General features: G+C 58.2%; 1 protein-coding gene across 2 annotated transcripts in view; it reads right to left on the bottom strand.

Moving 5' to 3' along the window:
• Positions 1-1,741: 1,741 nt before the first annotated feature.
• Positions 1,742-19,771, bottom strand: part of SCUBE3 (signal peptide, CUB domain and EGF like domain containing 3) — a 29,540-nt gene continuing 11,510 nt past the window's right edge. The window contains exons 4-23 of one of the 2 annotated variants that reach the window (XM_053998060.1): positions 18,739-18,873; positions 17,669-17,794; positions 16,607-16,723; positions 13,477-13,524; positions 10,469-10,585; positions 9,242-9,364; positions 7,992-8,108; positions 6,786-6,908; positions 6,460-6,594; positions 6,089-6,181; positions 5,888-6,004; positions 5,648-5,809; positions 5,191-5,394; positions 4,949-5,110; positions 4,504-4,671; positions 4,254-4,415; positions 3,819-4,016; positions 3,236-3,388; positions 2,979-3,058; positions 1,742-2,829 (exon numbers count right to left, since the gene is read on the bottom strand). In XM_053998060.1, the coding sequence (XP_053854035.1) occupies positions 2,680-2,829; positions 2,979-3,058; positions 3,236-3,388; positions 3,819-4,016; positions 4,254-4,415; positions 4,504-4,671; positions 4,949-5,110; positions 5,191-5,394; positions 5,648-5,809; positions 5,888-6,004; positions 6,089-6,181; positions 6,460-6,594; positions 6,786-6,908; positions 7,992-8,108; positions 9,242-9,364; positions 10,469-10,585; positions 13,477-13,524; positions 16,607-16,723; positions 17,669-17,794; positions 18,739-18,873 (2,690 nt within the window). In that variant the 3' untranslated portion in view covers positions 1,742-2,679. The remainder of the gene's footprint in view (positions 2,830-2,978; positions 3,059-3,235; positions 3,389-3,818; positions 4,017-4,253; positions 4,416-4,503; positions 4,672-4,948; positions 5,111-5,190; positions 5,395-5,647; positions 5,810-5,887; positions 6,005-6,088; positions 6,182-6,459; positions 6,595-6,785; positions 6,909-7,991; positions 8,109-9,241; positions 9,365-10,468; positions 10,586-13,476; positions 13,525-16,606; positions 16,724-17,668; positions 17,795-18,738; positions 18,874-19,771) is intronic. The other variant, XM_053998059.1, reaches the window with a different exon arrangement.

Here is a 19,771-nt window from a genome sequence, read left to right as displayed (position 1 = left end):
ATTCCAGGAGGATGTGCTGCCCACCTCATCCTTCCACAACAGGGAAGCAGAGGTGGCTGGTGTGGTGACACGGGTGACAGCCAGGACACCCCACAAAGGCAGCTGGGCAGTAACCTGACATCAGATGAGCCAGAGTTAATCAAAGTTAATGAACCTCGGTGGCAGGAGGGGCTGTGGCACTCCAGGGCACCACACTGGTCATTTCTGGGCTGATTTTATTTTTGCTGCTGGCGTTTTTTTTCCTTCTAAATGCCAAGGACCCTTTCAAAGGTCACTGGCCTGCGCCAGCGTCCCAGAGCCACAAGACCCTTCCAGATCCCTACAGCAGCTTTTGTGCATTAAAGCAGCTGCTTTCAGACAGCGACCAAGTGACAAACAGCTCAGCCCACAGATGTGGAGCTTCCAAACAGGCTGGGAGCCGGCGGCAGGAGGGGAAAATCCACAGCTGGGATGAATCAGGAGAGACTTTTCCAACCGACGCATCTTGGGGACAAACCTCAGCCCCTGTGGCAGTGCTCAGCCCGCCTGCAGCCCCTCACGGAGCCTGGGAGAGGCTCTTGGGGTGCTGGAGCAGTGTGGGTCAAGGAGGGAAAGCAGGGATGAGCAGCTGCTTCCCCCAGATGCAGGAAAGATGGACCCAGTGGGACACACAGAGCAATAAATAATTGGTTTGTTAAAAGCAGGGCTGGGCTCAGGTGTGGGCAAAGGGACAGTGAAGAGCAAGTGGGGACAGTGATGGGAAGGGACCTGCCACGGGCAGAGCTATTGGCAGGTCGATCATGTTTAGTCCTGGCAGCTCCAGGTCTTTGAGAGGATGAAGATGAGGATGAAGGTGGGGAGAGGATGACAGCTGAGAACTGGCAGCAGGGCTGGAAAAGTAGGGAGGCATGGGGAGGAGGAGGAGGGCTGAGTGGTGGTAGCAGTTGCCTGTCCCTGGGAGTCCTGTCTGTCCACATGAAGATGCTGGGGGGACAAAGCCACCAGTGGTGTCCACCTGGCCATTGTCCCCAGCTGAGCCTGTCTGGGGGAGGCAGATGCAGTGAAACAAGGGGTGGCAGGATGGGTCTTCCCTGGGATCTGCACCCCACTCCCTTGGGAGGGACTCCCACAGCATCCCTGCAGGGTGAGAACACACAGGGATGGGGCCAAAAATGGCTGGTGGGACTCACAAAACCTCCCCAGGTCTGTGTGGGTGGCTCTGCCCGGGGGGATTGCTGTATCTGGGGGGGAGATTTCGGGGCTGAGTGGAGGGCAGCTCCTCTCTCCACCCAGCGTGCCCCCCAGACCTGTCCTCAGCAGGTGTTGGCTCACCCCTGAGCCCCTGCAGGGAAGCAAATCAGTTTGCAACAAGCAGGTGCTGGGGCTGAGTTTTGATGCCCCTCTCAACGGGGCTGGAACAACACCCAAACTGGTGGATCAGTCTGACAGGACCAACTCCACCCCCCATGGATGAACCAAGACGCCTCCAACTCCCTGCAAAAACTCACCCCATTGCACCGAGCAGAAGAGGCACCATCTCCCCCCAGAGAGGGGCTTTTATCGGGGACAAATGTGGCAGAAAAGGCCTGAAGATGCCATCGCGCTGGTCAGCGCAGCCCAGGGCCCGGCTCGCTCTGGGTGGGTGGTTTTTGTTTTCTTGCAAACACACATTCTCATTTCTCAGGCAGTTATAAATATTGTCGTTTCTAGTAGAAAAAAAAAAAAAAACCAACAAAAAAAAACCAAAAAAAAAAACAAAAAAAAAAACCAAAAAAACAAAACAAACTTCCCTCTAAATAATATAAGGAAGACTCAAATGATTGCACTTAATACATATGAAAAAGGTAGAAAGGAGGATATCCTAGTGCACAAACATTAACTCCTGCTCTTCTCAAAGCTTGCTTTTCCGAGTTACTCTTTGGCAGAGCTTGTAACAAAGTCTGGTTTCTTGGCACAAGTGTCTGGGGTGTGGGGGGGGGGGCGGGGGGGAAGAAAAAAAAAAAGTCGAACCCGGCTGAAAGTCCATCTCCTTTGCTCCCTGTTTTCTCCCGTGCAGCCAGACATTGTTCTCCGGGAACGTGGCTTGGCTGTGCTTCCCTCCCAGCACCAGCACGGCTCTCCAGCGGGCCAGAGCCACCACGGTGCTGCGCTGGTGGGCTTTGCCATCACTCCTTCGCATTTCCTTTCTCATCAAGTCGGCTTTGTCAGTTCTTTTCTCCCCCCCGACCTCTGCAAAGCGGCGCCGGTAGCCGGGGCCCGGCGCTGCGGTGGACACGGCGTCACCTCCTGCGCTCCTCCGCGGGGCCGCAGCCGGCGCCAGCCCCGGGGGCTGCAGAGACAAGGACCCCCCACACTGTCCTGGGCTGCTGCTGGCACCAGGGAACGGGGACGGACCTGGCGTAAAGGAAACCAAAGGGAGGACACGGGACAGCGAAAGGACCACTACTTCAGTTTCCTAAAACCTTCGAAGAAGCTGCTTCGGAAGAGAGGAGCGGCTTCACCGCCGCTGGATGAGACCGGAGCGTGCCCCCGGCTGGGAGCGCAGCTCTGCAGGGAGCGGCAGGGAAATCGTGGGGGGACGTCTGCGGGGCGAGCAGTGGCGATCCTGCCGGAGCCAGGCGGAGGAAGGAAAAATCAGAAAGGAGAAGGAAGGGAGAAGAAGGTTTCCTTGGCTGCGGGGCGGCCCGGGGCGGCGGGGGGCTATTTGTAAGGCCGGAGGAAGCTGGAGACTTTGGAGCGCAGGAGTTTGATGAAGGAGCGGGGCAACATCTCCTTGTGCTTCTCTGTGTACTTGAAGTAGTTCTGGGGGTGTGCCAGCACGTCGAAGAAAGCTTTGATGAGCTTCTTGTCCTGCAGGGAAGCCGAGCCAGAGGGAGGTTCAGCATCCCCCCCTGTGCTCCCCTGAAGCCCCAAGGAGAGCAGGAGGCATCCTCGAAAGGAAGGATGCTCCTGCATCCCCCACATTCCTGGGTAACACAGACCTGGGGGCACACGCTCACCTTGAGGATCTCCTGGTGGTTCTCGGAGGCGTAGAGCCTTCCATCCCGCACGATGTCCTCCACCAGCTGCTCGTAGTCCTCTGCCAAAATACACAGGGCATGAGCTGCCACTTGTCCTCAAACCTCTGGTCTCCATCCTTCAGTCCACTCCCCCCAAACACACGGGAAGTGTGAACTGGGGGCAACCAGGGTCCCAAACTGTGGTGGGGAGAAGCATCAGCGTGCTGGGATGGCATCTCCCCGTGCCCTGTGCTCACCGTCGTAGGTGACATAGGGGATCTGGAAGCCGCGAGCGCTGTTGGCTTCGCTGGTTTTGAAGTTGATCCAGAGCTTCCGGGAGCGGGCGGTGAAGGCGATGGGCCTCTCGTAGGTCTGGCAGGTCTCGTAGGTGGTGATGGAGGATGGGGAGGCTGCAGGGAACAGCAAGGGGACACAGGATGCTGGTTGCCCATCAGCGGAACTACCTCCAGCCTTACTGGGTCAAGGGTGGCATCAGGGATGGGAACTATCCATGCTGGGCAAGGCTGAGCCCCCCCTAACCCTCATGTTACATACCAGGGACTGCTATTCCTTCCTTGCTCTGGAAAGAACCAGATTTGGGGCCTCTAACCCCCAAAATGAAGGCTGAGGCTCAGGTGCACAGCCCAGCCCATGCACATCCCCCAGAGATCCAGCAAGACACCGGATGGCAGCGTAATGCTCATCTCCCCACTCACCCTATTCCCAAAATTCCCCTCCTGCTGCTGGGGGATGTGCCTTTCTCCCTTTGCACAAGGCAGATCTGCAAAACCCCAACCTTCTTCTCCTCCCCTGAGCACCGCGGCCCGCTCGGTTACCTACAGTTTTTCCGCATGACCAAGACGTCGCCGCACTCGTCCTCGGAGGGGAGGAAGATCTCCGGCACCACGATGAGGATCTTGCGCTTGGGCGGGGGGTTGATGTTCCAGGTGCACTCGATGTTGGCGGGGTAATTGCCCGGGTAGTTGGGGGACTCGATGTAGCCCGTGTACTCACCCAGCTCCCCTCCACACTGCCGGTCTGCAAGGCAGGGAGACCAGTTCAACTGGGAACCAGCGGCATGGGGGCACTGGTGGGGAGTGTTCCACTGGGGGTGGTTTGCTGGGCAAGAGGGGCAGCGTCCCATTAGCCAACCCCCCATGTCTGCCTGCATGCACAAAGCACTGAAATGACCCCAAACTCTGCAGGACTTTTAAATACTTTTGAAGGAGGACCCCACACCTGTCCCCCCGTTCTGTTGCACCCCAGCCTGCCTACTTTTGCACTGGGACACCGAGGTGGAGCCATCGAAGTCGGTGGTGGTGTTGCCAGGGCAGGAGATGCAGTAATTCTGCCGGAAATCGGGCTGGTAGGTGCCCACAGCGCAGCGGATGCAGCGGTGGACGCTCGTGTTGTAGTAGTGCCCAGGGGAGCACTGCACTGGGGGGTCAGGGAGCACAGGGGGCTGTGTCAGCTGCTGGCACAGCCCTGCGGGGTGGCCCCTTCCTGGGGACCAGCTCTGACCTACCTTTGGTGTCGCAGTCCTGGAAGGAGAGGGCTCCCTCGTGGCGGGTGGTCAGCCCCCCGCCGCAGGGGAAGCAGAGCGCCCGTCCCACCTCGGGCTGGTAGGACCCACGGGGACACGGCTGGCAGGGCTTGAAGCCATCAGCAGAGTGCTGGCCAGGGGGACACTGACCTGCAGGAACAGGAATTGTTCAGTCCTGATACCCCACATGCCTGGGGCTTTTTTGCCCCATACCCAGATCCTCTTCTCCCTCAGCCTCGGCAGCACCAGTACACCCAGAGCAAGTGCTGCCCTTCCTGGGGTCCCCTCTAAATAATAAACACCCAAACCAGGAACTCCTGTGAGCCCTGGGGATGCTCAAGGCTTTCCTGTCTGCTGGCTAATGGCTGAGTTTGCAGCCATGAAGATCCCCTGAGTGTGCCTCGAGCCTCACCTGCGCCCTCCTTACCGGTGCAGCCGGTGATGTTGGTGGCTCCTATGGGCCCGAAGGTGTCGCCGCGGGGACACAGGTCACAGGAGAGCTGCCCCTCCTTCTCCTGGTAGGTGCCGGGGGGGCAGGGCACGCACTGCTCCGTCTGCCCGTGGTAATAGGTTCCCTGCGAGCAGCTGACTGAGAGCCGGGGGGGACGTCGGTGATGCTGTGGGGGCTGTCCCCGCCGGGTCCCCTCGTCACCCCACCACGCTCCTTACCACACTTGCTGGCCAGGCGCTGCTGGCCCGGCCCACAGCTCTCCTGCCGCTCCGGGGCCACGCTCAGCTTCCGGGCCACCTCGTACTCCATCCCTGAGAAGCGCAGCAGGAACCGCTCCTGGTTGATGGATTTCTTCAGGGCTTTGATGGCCGACTTCAGCTTTTTCTCCACTCTCTGTCGCAGGCAGTGCAGGTTGCAGCTGGCTGGGTGGTGCAGAGGGGAATGGGGGTACAGGAGGAAACAGAGATGCAGTAAGAAGGGAGGGGGGGAGAAGGAAGCCCAGAAGCATTAAAACCATCCCCCAAATGCTCAGCTGCAAGTGCTACCCAGCACGTGCCAATGCGGTGCAAGATGAGAACTGGTTTATCTCTCCTTGCTGCATGGGGATGGTGTCGTGTCCTTGGTCCCACCACCTGTGCCTGCACCCAGGAGGGGTCAGGCCAGTGCTGTGCCCACCTGTGATCTCCTCAGGCTTGATCTCCGCCTCGAACTCCAGCGTGATGCGTGTCACCTCTTTGTTGGGGGAGTTGCGAGCCCGGCGCCCCTTCCCCTTCTTGGAAGAGTCGCACTTGAGGTTGACGAAGGTGACCTGGCAGTCAGAGCACGGTGCCGAGCCACCTGCACGTGGGGGACAGGTCAGCACCCCATCCCTGCTGGGGCACAGGCACCTCCCACCTCCCCACCATCACACCTCACCTTGCGCCCCGGCCTTCCCAGCCTCCTCCTGCTTGCCCTTGGTCCGGGGGTGCAGGTGGCACTTGGCATCCTTGATCTTGAAGGAGGCTTTCTGCTTGACCGGCGCAGCCACAGTCTCTGAAAGAACAGGCGGGTGCTCAGCAACCTGGCATGGCCCAGCCAGGCTGGTGGCAGCCGTGGGCACCCCAGGAGCCCCCTTACCGAGGCACTGCTGGCTGCTGTTGGTGGGTCTGTGCTGGCCGCCCTGCCGCAGGACGGGGGTCCCACAGCTCACGGTGTAGCTGCTGTCGGACTCTGTGAGGGAGCAAGGGGAGTTGGCTCTGCCAGGGTGATGCAGGCAGACACGGCTGTGCTGTGGGGGGATGATGCCCAGCACCCTGCCACAGAGATCCTGCACCAGCGACCTGTCCCATGGATCTACACCCAACAATGAGCCCTCCTAAGCAACAACCTCCCTCTCTCCCTCAGCCACTGCACTCTGGCTGTGTAGCCACTCTTCTCCCCTCAGTTTGGGCCATGCAGGGAAATGGGGACCCCCCTGCTCATGCTGGTGGTGGCACTAGCACTGGTACCTGGCAGAAATCGGGCCTTGGAGGTGCAGGAAAGGGCACAGCTGTCCTTCTTGCCCATCTTGTTGCAGGTGAGGGTGGCCCGTGGTGGCACCGAACCTGGCAGGCACTTCACCAGCTCCAAGGGACAAGCACCAGCTGGTGATGACAATCAGAGATGCCCATGGCTGGCACAGCTCAGAGACCCACGAGGGACCCCCTGCACCCTCCAGCTCATGGGAGAGTCACCAGGGAGGAGAGGGTGCCAGAGTGTAGCATAGGGACCCCAGCCTGGCATCCCAAAGCCCCCAGCTCCTCCAGCAGCCGTGCTGGTTCCTGGCCTGACGTACCCACACAGTCCTTCTTGTTCCAGTGCAGCTTGCAGCCAGCAGGACAGGTACACTGGTAGCTGCCAGGAGTGTTGATGCAGCCGAATTTGCAGCCACCCCGGTTGATGCTGCACTCATCGATGTCTGTGGGGACAAAGGAAGGGGCAGTGGGTGATGGGCAGTGGGTGAGGGGCAGTGGGACCCCTCAGCTCTGACACTGAATCACTGCATTTTCTCAGGGCTGGTATTCTGGATGGATAAATCCAAGCCCAGCTGGGACAGGGGGGTCTGCACCTCAGGGCATTTCCAGCAGTGCCACCTCCCCGCAGCTGTGCCAGCTCCACGGGGATAAGGGACAGCCCAACTCCAGGTGTCCCCAAGGGCTAGGCAGGGATGGGTGCAGCCCAGCCAGGCTGAGCCCAGCCCCAGCCCCTCGTGGGCTGAGGAGGCAGCAGATGGAACCGACATGGAAGCACTTAGAAACTGAACCCAAAAGGCTCAGCCCTGGTCCCTCTCTTCATCAGGGAGCCCCCGGCCTGAAACGATCCTTCAGGTCAGGGATGGAGCTGCCCCGGCACAGCCCTCCCTGCCCAGCTCTCCCTCACTCGGGCCATTGGTGGGATCCATCAATCCCTTTGCCGCAGGCCCACCCCGAGACGGTCCCAGGGGCTGCGCTGGCTCACGCTGACCGCGTAGTTCAGAAATATGAGGAGGGTCGCTGACCCTCGCCAGCCGGGCAGCACTGGAGCAGCCGGGCTCGTCATCCCGGGCCGCCGGCACCGCTGCCACAACACGCTCCGGCAGCCCCTGCAAAGCATGTTTCATCCACCTCCCCGCTTCCCGGGCGCACCACGCCCCCGCCCTTGGGAGCTATCTGCCTTGTGAAATTTAAATCAAACCCTTTTGATGTTCCCCTTCCCACCCCGTCACAGCTCCCTGCCAAAAACGCCGGGGATTTCTCCCTCTCTCCCGCTGCAGACAAGTCGCAAATTGTTCCTGTCGCTCTGTTTGAAGTTGCAGACACCAGCGAGTCTGGCTGTGAGCCCCGTCCCTGCCTGGCCTCAGCCCGGGGTATGCGTGGAACCGACCTTCCCCACGGGCCCTTGGGGTGGGCAGTGTCCCCAGGGGTCCCACAGCAGCCGCACCGCGGGGCTGCCCCACCCCGTGCGCCTCCCTGGGACCCGAGCCCGGCGGGGTGACAGGCTGCCAGCACCCAGCTGGCCCTACCTCCGCAGTGGGTGAGCCCGTAGAGCGTGTAGCCCTTGTGGCAGAGGCACTGGAAGCTGCCGGGGGTGTTGATGCAGAGGTGGTCGCAGGTCCGGTCAAAGGAGCACTCGTCGATGTCTGGAGGAAAGGCAAGGGGAGGAGGTGAGAGCTGGCACGGCAGAGGGGCCGTCCCGGGCGCAGGACTGTCCCCTTCCTGCTCCAGCTGCTCCAGCAAGCTGAGGGCTGCGCTGGGATGCTGTGGAACCCTGCACTGGTATCCTCCAAGGGTCCAGAACCAGATTGCTCTGGGCATTCAGTACCATTCAATACAATTCTGGGCATTCAGGATGCTCCGGAGATCCAACACCACTATGCTCCAGGGCCCTGTGCTGCCTCCTCCCTCCCCCTAAGCTCCAGCACCCCCCTGCCACAAGCTCCTGCAGCCCCTCTGCACCTCAAACGGGCCAAACAGGACCACCATCCTATCCCTGGCATGGGAAGGCTGCAAGAGCCCCCGGCTGCTGCCCGTCCAGGGCAGGGAGGGACGAGGAGGGTGCCAGGAAGGGATCGGGAATGCTGTGCGGGCAGGTCCTGCCTCGGGGACGGTGCCAGCAATGTCTGCTCGGCCCCGCGGGCACCTCGCTGGGGCAGGGAGGGCCCGGTTGGGAGGTGAACCCAACCTGGTGGGCTGGAGCATCATTTCATTGGCTTCATTAAGTTAATTGCTGCACTCACGTCAAACTCCCAGAGCACAGAACCTGGACGGAGATGAAAGCAGTGGCAGCCACGGAGCCTGCCAGCCCCCTCCTTCCCCAGCCGTGTGTTTTCAGGAGGCAACACTCAGGCTCATGCACACCTGCCGTGCTGACCTTGGCCATGGGCTGCGGGGGCAGCACAGTGACCTGCTGGGCTTATGGGAGACGTGTAGAAAGATGTTGGGACTGGGAAAAAAAGGTGGAAGAAGCAGCATGGAGCAGCCAGCTCCCTCTGGAGTGAGCAGGAGGCATCTTCTCCTCATTCCTGCCCTCCAAGAACTGGGAACCCTGGCATCTGCCTAATTGCTGGCTTTGACTCTGCAAGAGCCCACAAGTCCCCTGCTCTGAGGCTGAAGGGCTAAGCCCCAAACCAGAGCCTGAATCCAACACTAATCCCCTGAGGGATGTATGCAGTCCACAGGAAGGGCCAGAGGAATGAGCAGCTGGGGCAGCACTTCTGCAGCAGCAGCCATGGGAGGGGCAGGGCAGGGGGCCTGGGCACTCACTGCCCCTTACCTTGGCAGTTCCTCTCGTTTATGAGCAGCTTGTAGCCCTTCTTGCAGCTGCACTCGAAGCTGCCCACCGTGTTCCTGCAGATGTGGTCACAGCCGCCGTTGTTGAGCCGGCACTCGTCAATGTCTGGTGGGGACAAGGGACACCCAAGGGTCACGTCCTGGCTGGGATGCTTGGCCAGGAGAGCCCAGTGCTCCCCTCTGCATGCTGTCCCCACCATGGGCTGGCAAATGGAGGAAACCCTTTGGGCTCCGATGGTCAGCAGAGGAACATGGCTGACGTGGCTTGTTTTTCCACTAATCACAAAATTTAGTGCCAGGAAACAACTTCTGAAATGGAAGGAGACCAGGAGGAGGCAGCAGCCTGCCCTGTCCCTCCATCCCCCAGTGCTGGGGCAGCAGCTCTGCCTCGCTGGGGCTGAGGCCTTCTTTTTATGACTGTGAGAGGGCAAGCTGTAAACCTGCCTGCAGCCATAATAAAACCCCAGACACAGGGGACGTGGCTCTGGGTTATTGCACGTCGCTGGAAACTGCAGAATTGGAGAGGGGTGGATGCTCTGATAAAATACCAGAGACAAGGGGTTCTGGAAGCAGTCAACAGGTAGACAGGCAGCCAGCAGTGGGACAGGCTTTCCTTTCAGCTGGGGTCAAGTTCTGAGAGCTGCCAAAAGACACAACACAGGCACCGGCCAGCCCTAGGGGGGCAAGTTTGGGGTGCAGGGAAAGCAGAGACAGGTGGGTGGGGATGTTGGTGGGACGTGCAGCATCTCGGGGTGTTCTCCCCCAGGTGGGACGTGGTGCTCAGACCTGGCTGGGCAGTGTCCCAAGAGGGACCTGTGTATCTCACACTCCCAGAGCAGGTGTGGATTCCCTGCACATCCAGCCCTTCCCCTGGGGCAGCTGAGGCAGTAGGGTGGAGTGAGATGGGACAGCCCCACAAGGGCTATGCCACTGCTTCAAACTTGACCTGACCCCCTTTTCCTCCTCCCCATAGGCTTCCCAGGGGCATGGGGCCAAGCATGGTGCCTGCAGCAAGGCATCCCAGTCCCCGTGCAGGGCGGTGATTCCTGTCCCCAGCCCATGGCTGCAAACACCAAGGCAGTGAGCACTGGGGGCCAATGTTGAGCTGAGCTAAATCTGAGCCTTTTCTGAGGGCACTGAGGACACAGCGGGGGCCTGAGGCACCCAGGGGTGAGCAGTGAGTGCCCCAGCCCCACTCACACCCACCTACCTTTGCACGTCTTCCTGTCGGGCTGGAGCATGAAGCCCATGGGGCAGCTGCAGTGGACGCCGGTGGCCGCGTCGTGGCACTTGCTGTCACAGCCCCCATTGTTCACAGCACACGTCTCTGCATGGGAAGGGGAGAGAAAGGCTGCGGTGAGGGACCGGTGTTCAAAAGGCTGGGGGAGTCATGACACCCAGATGTCCCCCATGCCACAGCCTGGGAGTGGCAGCGGGTACAAACCTCCCTGCAGAGCCCATAGACACCACCCCTGGCTCTCACACAAGAGCAACGAGGCCACAGAGCTGTGAAATAATGAACACATGGGGGCTGGCGTGCCCCACAAACAGGGCCTCGTGGAGGCCACCTTCGGCAGCTCCAAAGAGGAGGAATTCAATTTCCCAGGGACAAAGGCATAGCACTTGTGCAAAAGCAGCCAGACACAGGTCCTGCCAGGAGTTCCCAGGCTGCAGCTCCCAGGGATGTGGGCGCACTGTCCCAGTCCCCCTGTGGGGTGGCAGGGGGGACCTGTCCCCCTCGCTGCCACCAAGCTACCGAGCCACAAAGCCACGGGTGACCCTGTGCTGTCAGTCCCTGACCGTCACCCACTGCTCAGGCATGGTGGCTGGTCCAGTGTCTCAGGCTAATTTGGGAGACACATCATATAATTAAAACACACACTCAGAGGCAGGCAGCATCAGTGGAAAAAAAAAATCCAATTGAAAAAAAAAAAAAAAGCTAATTATTTCAGTATTATCAAAGTCAGCTGTTGCTGGTAGGACTAGAAGGGACACTAATTTAAATGAAGCATTTTCAGCTTGACAGCTTCCCTGTGAGATCAATCCTCAATTTCAACCCTAACCACCAGAACAATGGTTTGAAGTGCATTAAGTTGTTCACAAAGGATAATAAAATATTCCTTTCAGAAGGCTGGTTGCTTGGATAAATGAGGCATTTGGGCTTCAAGGAACCCAAGATGAAAATGCCTTGAAGAAATTCCTTGGAAAGAGCAAATCCCAGGTTCTCCTGCTCTTTGCAAGCGCCGCATGGGGTAGGAATGACTGAACCATCCAACCATTTGCCGCGGGGCCCGGGAGCTGGGATCGCTCTGTGCTCGTCTTGCCACTGCTATTTTTATGATGTCCCATAATAAGAGAACAAAAGGGACCATTTTATGAAATTAATCGCCAGCACAATTACAAAACCTAACGGCAGGGGAAGGATTTCTGCAGATATTATTCCTCCAGCCAGGTCCTCGCGCTTCACGCGGCCCAGCCGTGCCAGGGCCATCCCCCTCCCTGCGGGGCCAGGGACACGGGGCGGGTGACACCGCGCCCAAGGGAAGGGAAACTTTCTGAAAGCCCAGTGAATCATTTGTTTAACGCCAGCCTTTGTTCCAGCAGCTGATGCAGAAGCAGCCTGGGGAGGATTGATTTAACAGGGTCACCACTGAGATGAGACGATTGGTTTGGCTCAGGTGCTGCTGCCAGCGGGATGGAGCTGGAGAAGCAGCTGCAGCAGGGAGGATGGAGCCCTCCAGAGAATGTGGTGCCCTGGGCATACTGTCATCATGCTCACAGCCTCCTCCAGCACTGTGGCACCCCTCCTGGCCGCTTTGCACCTTTGGGAATTTCACCTGAGATTAAAGCCAGTCCCACTCACCATCCCAGGGCAGCTGCCCAGGGTGGGCATTGGGTATAAGCTCGATTAGCACGGCCAGAGCACCACTGCAAACCCCTCTGTGAAGGGGGGGACCCTGTTCTGGGTTTGCAGAAAGCTTGGAGGGGGCTGATGGGGTACCTGTGAGGCAGTGAAGGTTGGCAGCATGGGGCTGAGCTCTGGATTGCCCCGGGGAGCAGCAATTGTTCGGCGGAGCTGGCAGCCCAGGGCTGCTCCCAGCCTGGCGTGACTCACCAGCCACACAGGGCTTTGGTGAGGCCTCCATCGCTCAGGCAGGGAGAGGACAAAGCTTCACACACACACACACACACTCAGATTCTTTTCCACCCTCCTCCATCCCAGCTCTGGTCTCACTGCCCAAACGCTGTGCCATGGCACTCCTCGGCCTGCTCAGCACCCTCAGTGCTGGTGACACTCTGGCCTCACCTCCACCTTCTGAGAAGGGACAATCTCAGCAGGATGTGAGCCCACGAGTCAGAGGGGATAACAGCTGGGCTGGCTGGAGTGTGGTGATGACTCGGATGTGGGGTCCTCCCCTTCTCCCACCCCTGTGTGAAAGGCTCTTCAGAGCCCCCCAAAAGCTGCAGTCTGTGCTCCCTGTGCTGGTGAGCTGAACTTCCACAGCTCCTGGATGTGCCAGGAGTTTGCCTGCGCCCAGCACATCCAGGAACAAGATTCCCCACCACAAACAAGCTGCTGCACCTTCTGCCTCAGTTTCCTTGATGGCAGAGCAGAGGCATCACCTTACCTGTGTGAAGGGCTTGGAGACCCCCATGGGGATGCAAAGAAGTCCCTGGGGAGGTGCCCAGCCCTGTAAAGGGCCATTGCAGCTCTGCCATTGCTGCAGCTCTGGGCTGAGAGCCACTGTGCGTGGCAAAGCCAAACCCTGGGACACCCTGAAGGTCCCAGAGGGGACCATCCTCGAGTGGGTGGGCTCCAGGGAGGGGTAACTGGGAGCGCACAGCACAGAGATGGGCACAAGCATCCCCCTCCCCACCACGCAGCTGCTGGCAGCCCACTGTGAGCTCCTCCTGGGTGTGGGGGTAACTGCTGCCACAGCCACTGGAAAGCAGATTGCCACCCCTGGCGCCGGGCTGGATCCACCAAAGCAGCGTGAGAGCCCCGTCTCATGCAAGCACAGCAGGGGGAGTGTTCCCTCTGTCCCCCAGCCCAGCCCCAGGCTGGCCTGGCAGGGTTTGGAAGCAGCAGCGGGGCAGGGTTAGTGAGACATGCGGTTAGCGCAGCAGCTCAGCCCCCGAGCCCCGCTATGATCTCCAGAGGAGAGACCATCTACGGTTAGACCCCTTCGTAGAGATAGAGAGAACAAAAATATTTACCATTAGAAAACGTCTCAAGGATAACGTGTTGCTGGAAGTGTCTCTCCCCTGTTTAACATTATAAAAAAGTGATTTAGAAACAGTGTCCAGCAGGGAACTTGGTTGGTGTCACACATCAATGGGTTCAACTCTGCTGCGTTTCCAGCCTGGTGGAAACTGTCCCTTTGGGCTGTTTCTCTCCCACCTCCCAAGCATTCCATGTCCCTCAGCCTCTCCAAACCCCCTCCAGCTGTGCTGGGCTGGTTGGAGCCCCATGCGAGCGGGAGAAGCGCGTTATGAGGAGCGTTAGTGCAGCCTGTTAGTCTGGGGAACCAGGTCCTCGCCCTGGCTGTGAACAAAACCAGCACGTGCCAGGGCAGGTGGTGATCCCTGAGCGGAGCCACGCGGACGCTGCGCAGCCATGGGCTTTGGGAAGGCAACCACATCCCGCCTGTGGCACTTGCACCCCTTGGATTTAGCAGCCAAGCCAGCAGTGAGCCCAAATCCTGGGTGTATTTGGGCTTCTCAGCCTCACCCGTGGGTCAGTGCACCCTGGCTGTGGGTCCAGAGCTCCCGGCACCGTTCCCAGCACCGCCAGCCCCACAAAGCGGTGCCGCCACAAACCGCCTAGGCGTGGGTCAGGAAATCAGCCATAAAACTTGAGCTGGGTTTAGTTTCCTTCTCCATTTAACCATATTTCTTCCCCGTCCACCCCCTCCCGCTCCACCAGTGCTCGCCACAAGTAGGGGGCCAGCAATAGCCCTGCTGCACCCCAAATATAGGTGCAATGATACCCTAGCCAGTAAATCTTTCTGGAAAGCCAAAATCTGCATCAACTGTGACAGCTGTTCTTGCATCTCCCCACGGGCACTGCACCCTTGGCTGCTGGAGGGCTGTTTTATGTGCTTTTTTTTAATTCTTTTTTTTTTTTTTAAAGGCTGCTTTTGGAGCATAAATATAAATATATAAGGTCATTGGCTTCCCCTCCCGGCTCCCCCTCCCCCTCGTGCCTGCAGACATGTTGGGAGCCATTAGTGATGGCCCCTGTGCTTAGAGGCATGTTCCTCATTATCTGCATTTTTAAAAGCAGCAATAAAAAGCAGAAAAATGAAAAACACCGGCCGTGGCCTAATGAAACTGTCACTCAGAGGGGCTGATCGTGCTTCCTGCCGCGTGGTGTGATCTGAAGGGAACCTGGACCAGGGGCCTGTCCCGGCAGCCCATCAAACGCACCGCGTTCAATTTCAAAGCCCGTGGCCCGGGGAACGACTTTGCGTTTCCCCTCACTGGAAACTTTATTCCCCTTGAAATGATGAAATATTTTGGAGGAAATGGGGAAGGGGCGGTGAAGGGGGCAGTGTGGATGGGGGAGGGCTGTTTGCTGTGCCCGAGCCATAAAACAAGAAAGGGTGGTTATAAATATCCGAGCAGGTACCTCGGCTGTAAATCTGCTGGCCGGGCATCCCCGCGGGGCGGCTGCTGGCTCCCAGTGGCTGGAGCACAACCCCTTGGTGTTCCCACGGTGGGGCTGGGGATTGGGAATCCCCCAGGGAGTGCAGGAGCTGGGCAGGCCCCTTCCTGTGAGAGGGGATTGCAGAGCCCAAAGGCATGAGACAGGCGTGGTGTGGTGGTGGGATTTGGGCTGATGCTGCTCCTAAAATCCTCTAGTGCAGTGTTTGACTTCCCCTGGAAAGGTGGACAAGGGGAGAGCTCACAGGGATGTGCTGGCTCTGGTGGGAGATGCCTCCCCAGCAGGTACAATGCAGGGCATGGGGACAAAGAGGGAGTCTTTGGCCAAGGACAAGAGGATGAGTGATTTTGGAAACTCCCAAATCCCACCCTCACACCTGTGGTACCCAAGGTCTGAGTGCAGAGACCACCCCCCCAGCAAACAGACTCTGAAGCATCCCCCAAATCACAAGATGCTTTGGAGAGCTGCTCTCTCACCCCCACACCCAACACGTCAGGGGCATCCTTGGTCCCAAAGCTGCCCAAGTCAGACGCCGCACGCAGGGCCCTTCATCCAGGAGGAACCCACCAGCTGCCACACCCGGGGTCCTGAGCTCCCTTTTGGAGGGGAGCTCCCCACCCAGGCACAGCAACAACCCCCGGGAGGGTCCTCAGAGGTGGGACAGGACGCAATGGCTGTGGGAACAAACACGAGAACGGCGGGGACCAGGGCTGTGAGCGCCTGCCAGCAGCCAGGAGGGACTGGGATCCACCCTGGGAGCAGGCTGGGGGACAGCAGTGGCATTAAAGCAGCAGTGAGCTGATGGGGAGGAGGGCTTTGCTGGGGGCTCAGCCCCAAACATCCCTCAAGCTGGTAGGGAGCAGCCAGGGGCTCAGGGGGGATCCTCTGCCCTGAGGATGGAGCCGTCTGTGGAAATCATGAAGAGTTTTCTGTTCAGGCTCAGCAGGGACACCGGGAGCCAAAACTTCTCTTGCTTCCAGTTCCTTTTTCTTTTTAATTTTGCAGTAAGAACTCAAATGTCTCAAGCAATTGTGGACTTAATCACTCCCCAAATATAACATTTTTTAAACCAAAGCAGCTGTTAAACAGCACAAGCATATGAAACCAGTAAAACTTCTATCTCTGCTTGATGTTTTACAATTTGAAAACACACACAGGAAAAGGACAATTCTGGGGCTGGTTGAGTTGTCAGGTTGTTGGGGTTTTGGTTTTGTATTTTTTTTTTTTTTTTTTTGCAAGACAATTGTTCCTGAGCCAAGGTCCCACAATACCAAGTTATAACACATTGCTGTGGGCAAACCTGCCCCCTCCACATCCCTCCTCAAAAGCTGCCAGTGACAGCGACAGTAACAATTCCCAGCATGAGGACATCCTCACAGCTCTCTCTTCAGCAGCACAGAAGCCTGCCTGCACCCCAGCACAGCAACCTGTCCCCAGGTGTCCCCTCAAGCAGCACCAAGATCACTTCTGCTCCCTGTGGCTGTGCAGACACATCCCTGCACCCCCAGGTACTGCAGCATCCCGCACACACGTGCTGAGCTTCCCTGGTCTCAGCTAAAGGAAATCGCCGCACGCTCAAGGCTTGGGAAAAACCCTTCACCAGGCCAAGGACAAATCACCCAGGGAGGAAGAGGAACCATCCCACACCCCAACCCACGTGTGGGTGATGGCCTGACCTACCTATGCACGTCACCCCGTCCGAGTGCAGCAGGAATTTGACGTGGCAGCCGCACTTGGGCCCCTGGTCGGTGTCGTCGCAGGTGTGCTGGCAGCCCCCGTTCCCGTAGTTGCAGGTCACTGTGGGAGCAAAGCACCAGTGTCACCGTGGCCCCAGCTCCTCTTCCTTGCCTAGCATCCACATGTAGCACATAAAGCTGGCTTGGAAACACCTCATCTGTACCCTCAGAGACTTCCCTCCCTCCTTCCCTTCCTTCCTTCCTCCTTCCCTCACAGATAATTCCTAAAGCCCTTCACTTTCCCTGTGGGATCTTAGCAGATGCAGGCTGTTATGTGGTTTCTCATGTCTTCCCTCTGCATATCTGCTAAATGCCACCAGTGGAGTCCAAGCCAAGGGGACTGGTGGTCTGGTTGACCCTGACCCCGAATCCAGTGCTACAGGGGAAGGGTGAAACTTTCCTGAGCTCTGGAATGACACAGGAGCTTTTGGGAATCCCTGCCAGCCCTCCCCAGAGGGCAAGGTGTGCTATTCATTTAGTTTAGGATTAAACCTTCATTTCATCAGTGATTTTACACATTTGCTGCACACAGCAAATGAGAAACAAAATAAAAATAATTGCATAAACACACACATATCTATTTAATAACCCTGGCACTGCCAGTGGGATGCTGGCAGGAGATCAGACAGGCTGAGAGCACCACAACCCTCAGGGAGAGGATTCCTGTGCTCCTCACACGCCAATTGCACTCTCCTTGTTCACCTCTCCTTTGGAAAGTGAAACACTGGGACAAGAACAGGGGATGCTGAGCCTCTGGGACCCCCTTGAACTGCCATTTCATCCTGGTCATGTAAGGACACAAAATCCCACAGTAAAAGGGGCTGCCAGAAGCACTGTCTGTAAAGGCAACAGAGGCAGAGCTGAGCATGCTGAGCTTCAGGCTCAATGAACCAACTGCTACCAGGGGGTCAGGGCTTTGCTGCAGGGACAGGAGGTATCTGTGCCATGGGGACAGGGTTAGGGGGTCCCTGGGAGGTTGTATCCCCAGCCCTGCAGTGCTCCTTACATTTGCAGTCACGCTGGTTCTTGGTGAGCTCGAAGCCGGGGCGGCACTCGCAGGCGATGCCCCCTTTGGGGGTCTCTCGGCAGATGTGGGCACAGCCATGGTTCTTGTTCATGCAGTTCATGCCTTCTAAAAGAGAAAAGGAGGCAAAGAAATGCTCCAAAAGCTGCTGGCACTGGTCAGCAGTGGCAGAGGGACGTCTGAGGTGGGATGGGATGGGGAGTTGACGGCAATGGGGTGAAACCTTGTCAATGAGAACCTTGTGGGGACAGGATAACCCTGGCCAGATCCTGGCACAGAGCTGCTTGGGAAGGTGGACAAAACCACCTGGGAGCCTTCAACCTTTGATTCCCTCCTGCCTTGGGTGATAGACCCTGTTCCCACATCTCTCAGTGGCTTTAAACCCCTCTGAGCTCAAGACCCAGCACCTGCATCCCTGTCCCCAGCAGGGACCACCCACTGTGGCACCAGCAGGAAGGGGCAGCCAGCTCATCCCTCTTGGACACGCGAGGGATGGGGACACACGAGATGCCACTGCAGCTGCTCAGCTGTCCTGGGCAGGGTGAGATTCCTGGGGAGCTGGAGTGACCAACACAGCTGGGAAGGAGGAAAGCAAAAACACTCAGCTGGCTTTGCCAAGCAGCAGAGATAAAAATCAGCAGAGACGCAAAAATCTCTCATTTCCTCCTATTTTGGCTAAGAGATTGCTCCAGACGGCAACAATTTAGAGTTGATACTGAGACGAAGGGCTCGGTGCTGTGCAAGACTGGGCAGGGAAATATGTGTCTCCTAAGGTGGTGGGAGGCCCTCCAGGTCCTTCCATTTATCAATAAATTGCTCTGGGCATAGGATTAATGTCCCCGGCTCAGTATTGCTGTGCCTGGACAAGAGACATGTGAGGGTCTTGCTGCAGGACATTTATCACCTCTCCCAACATGCCTGCCATAGATTCACTTTCAAATCTGCCACACCAAGAACCCAGGCAGGAGTGGCCAGAAATGACAGAGGACAGACCTGCCTGATAAACGAAGGGATGGAGGGTGCCCCAGGGCGTGGGAGTGCTGAGCACTGACCTTCAGGGCGCTGGATGCAGGTGTGCTGGTTGTCACTGAGGAAGAAGCCCTCCCGGCAGAAGCACTCGTAGCTGCCCATCATGTTGACACAGGTCTGCTGGCAGCCGCCGTTGCCCTCTGAGCACTCGTCCAGGTCTGCAGAGAGAAGGTGGCAGGGGGTGAGCACAGCTCCTTGGCACACCAAGGGCATGGGGACTGGGTGGGACAGATCTGCTGGGCAGTGACCTGCTTCCCCCCAGCTGGAAGAAAGCAGAATGCTTTACAGTGTGGGGGATGAAGGCAAAGCACAGCAGGAGTGGGTGCAGGGATCATACAGCTTCCCTGCCTGATGGCCTCATTTTACAGAAGGGAACACCAGACCACAGAAGAAAGGGGTTTTCCTTGTCCCAGAAAACCCAAATCATCCAGGATGCTTATCCAGGATGCTGGCTGCAGCCAGCCCCTACTCCCAGCCCCTCAGAGCCTGTCGCCAGCTGGGGATGCCTGCACTTCATTAGGAGGAGCTGGGAAACCTTAGCCCAGAGCAGGGATAATTACTTGTAAGGAGACTCACATCCCCTGCTCTGCTGCTTGGCTGCCCTCACACCTGTTTTGGTTTAACAAGCCAAGGCAGCAAGGGCCTGAAATGTGGCCCCGTGGCAGCAGCAATGCCCTTGCCCCAGGCTGCTGCTCCTCCAGCCCTGCAAAACCTGCATTTAATGAAGAGTAACTGCTCATTGCTCTCTCTAGAGAGCACCACTCTAGAGCTTTCTGGGGACAATGGTCCAAGCTGAACTCACCAGTGCCCTGAGGTGCCAGAGCAACCAGGATGCCAGCTTGGGCAGAGACAAATCAGTGCCGTGGCCACCCCTTGCCCCCTCTGCCCACGGTGCCAGGGCTGGGTGATGGTGTCGGGCTGGGAAGCGAGGGGCCCCATGCCAAAGAAAACGTCCTGTGAACTCGAGCATTGCAGAGCCACAGCTGAGGGGAAAACTGAGCCCCGACAGCATCGCCCACCGGAAACGCCGCAATCGCGGCTCAGCGACGGCACGCG

The sequence above is a fragment of the Vidua macroura genome, chromosome 24, assembly GCF_024509145.1.
Source record: "Vidua macroura isolate BioBank_ID:100142 chromosome 24, ASM2450914v1, whole genome shotgun sequence".
Taxonomy (NCBI): domain Eukaryota; kingdom Metazoa; phylum Chordata; class Aves; order Passeriformes; family Viduidae; genus Vidua; species Vidua macroura.
Note: the sequence above shows the minus strand (reverse complement) of the source record. Positions and strands in the feature narration are given on the sequence as shown.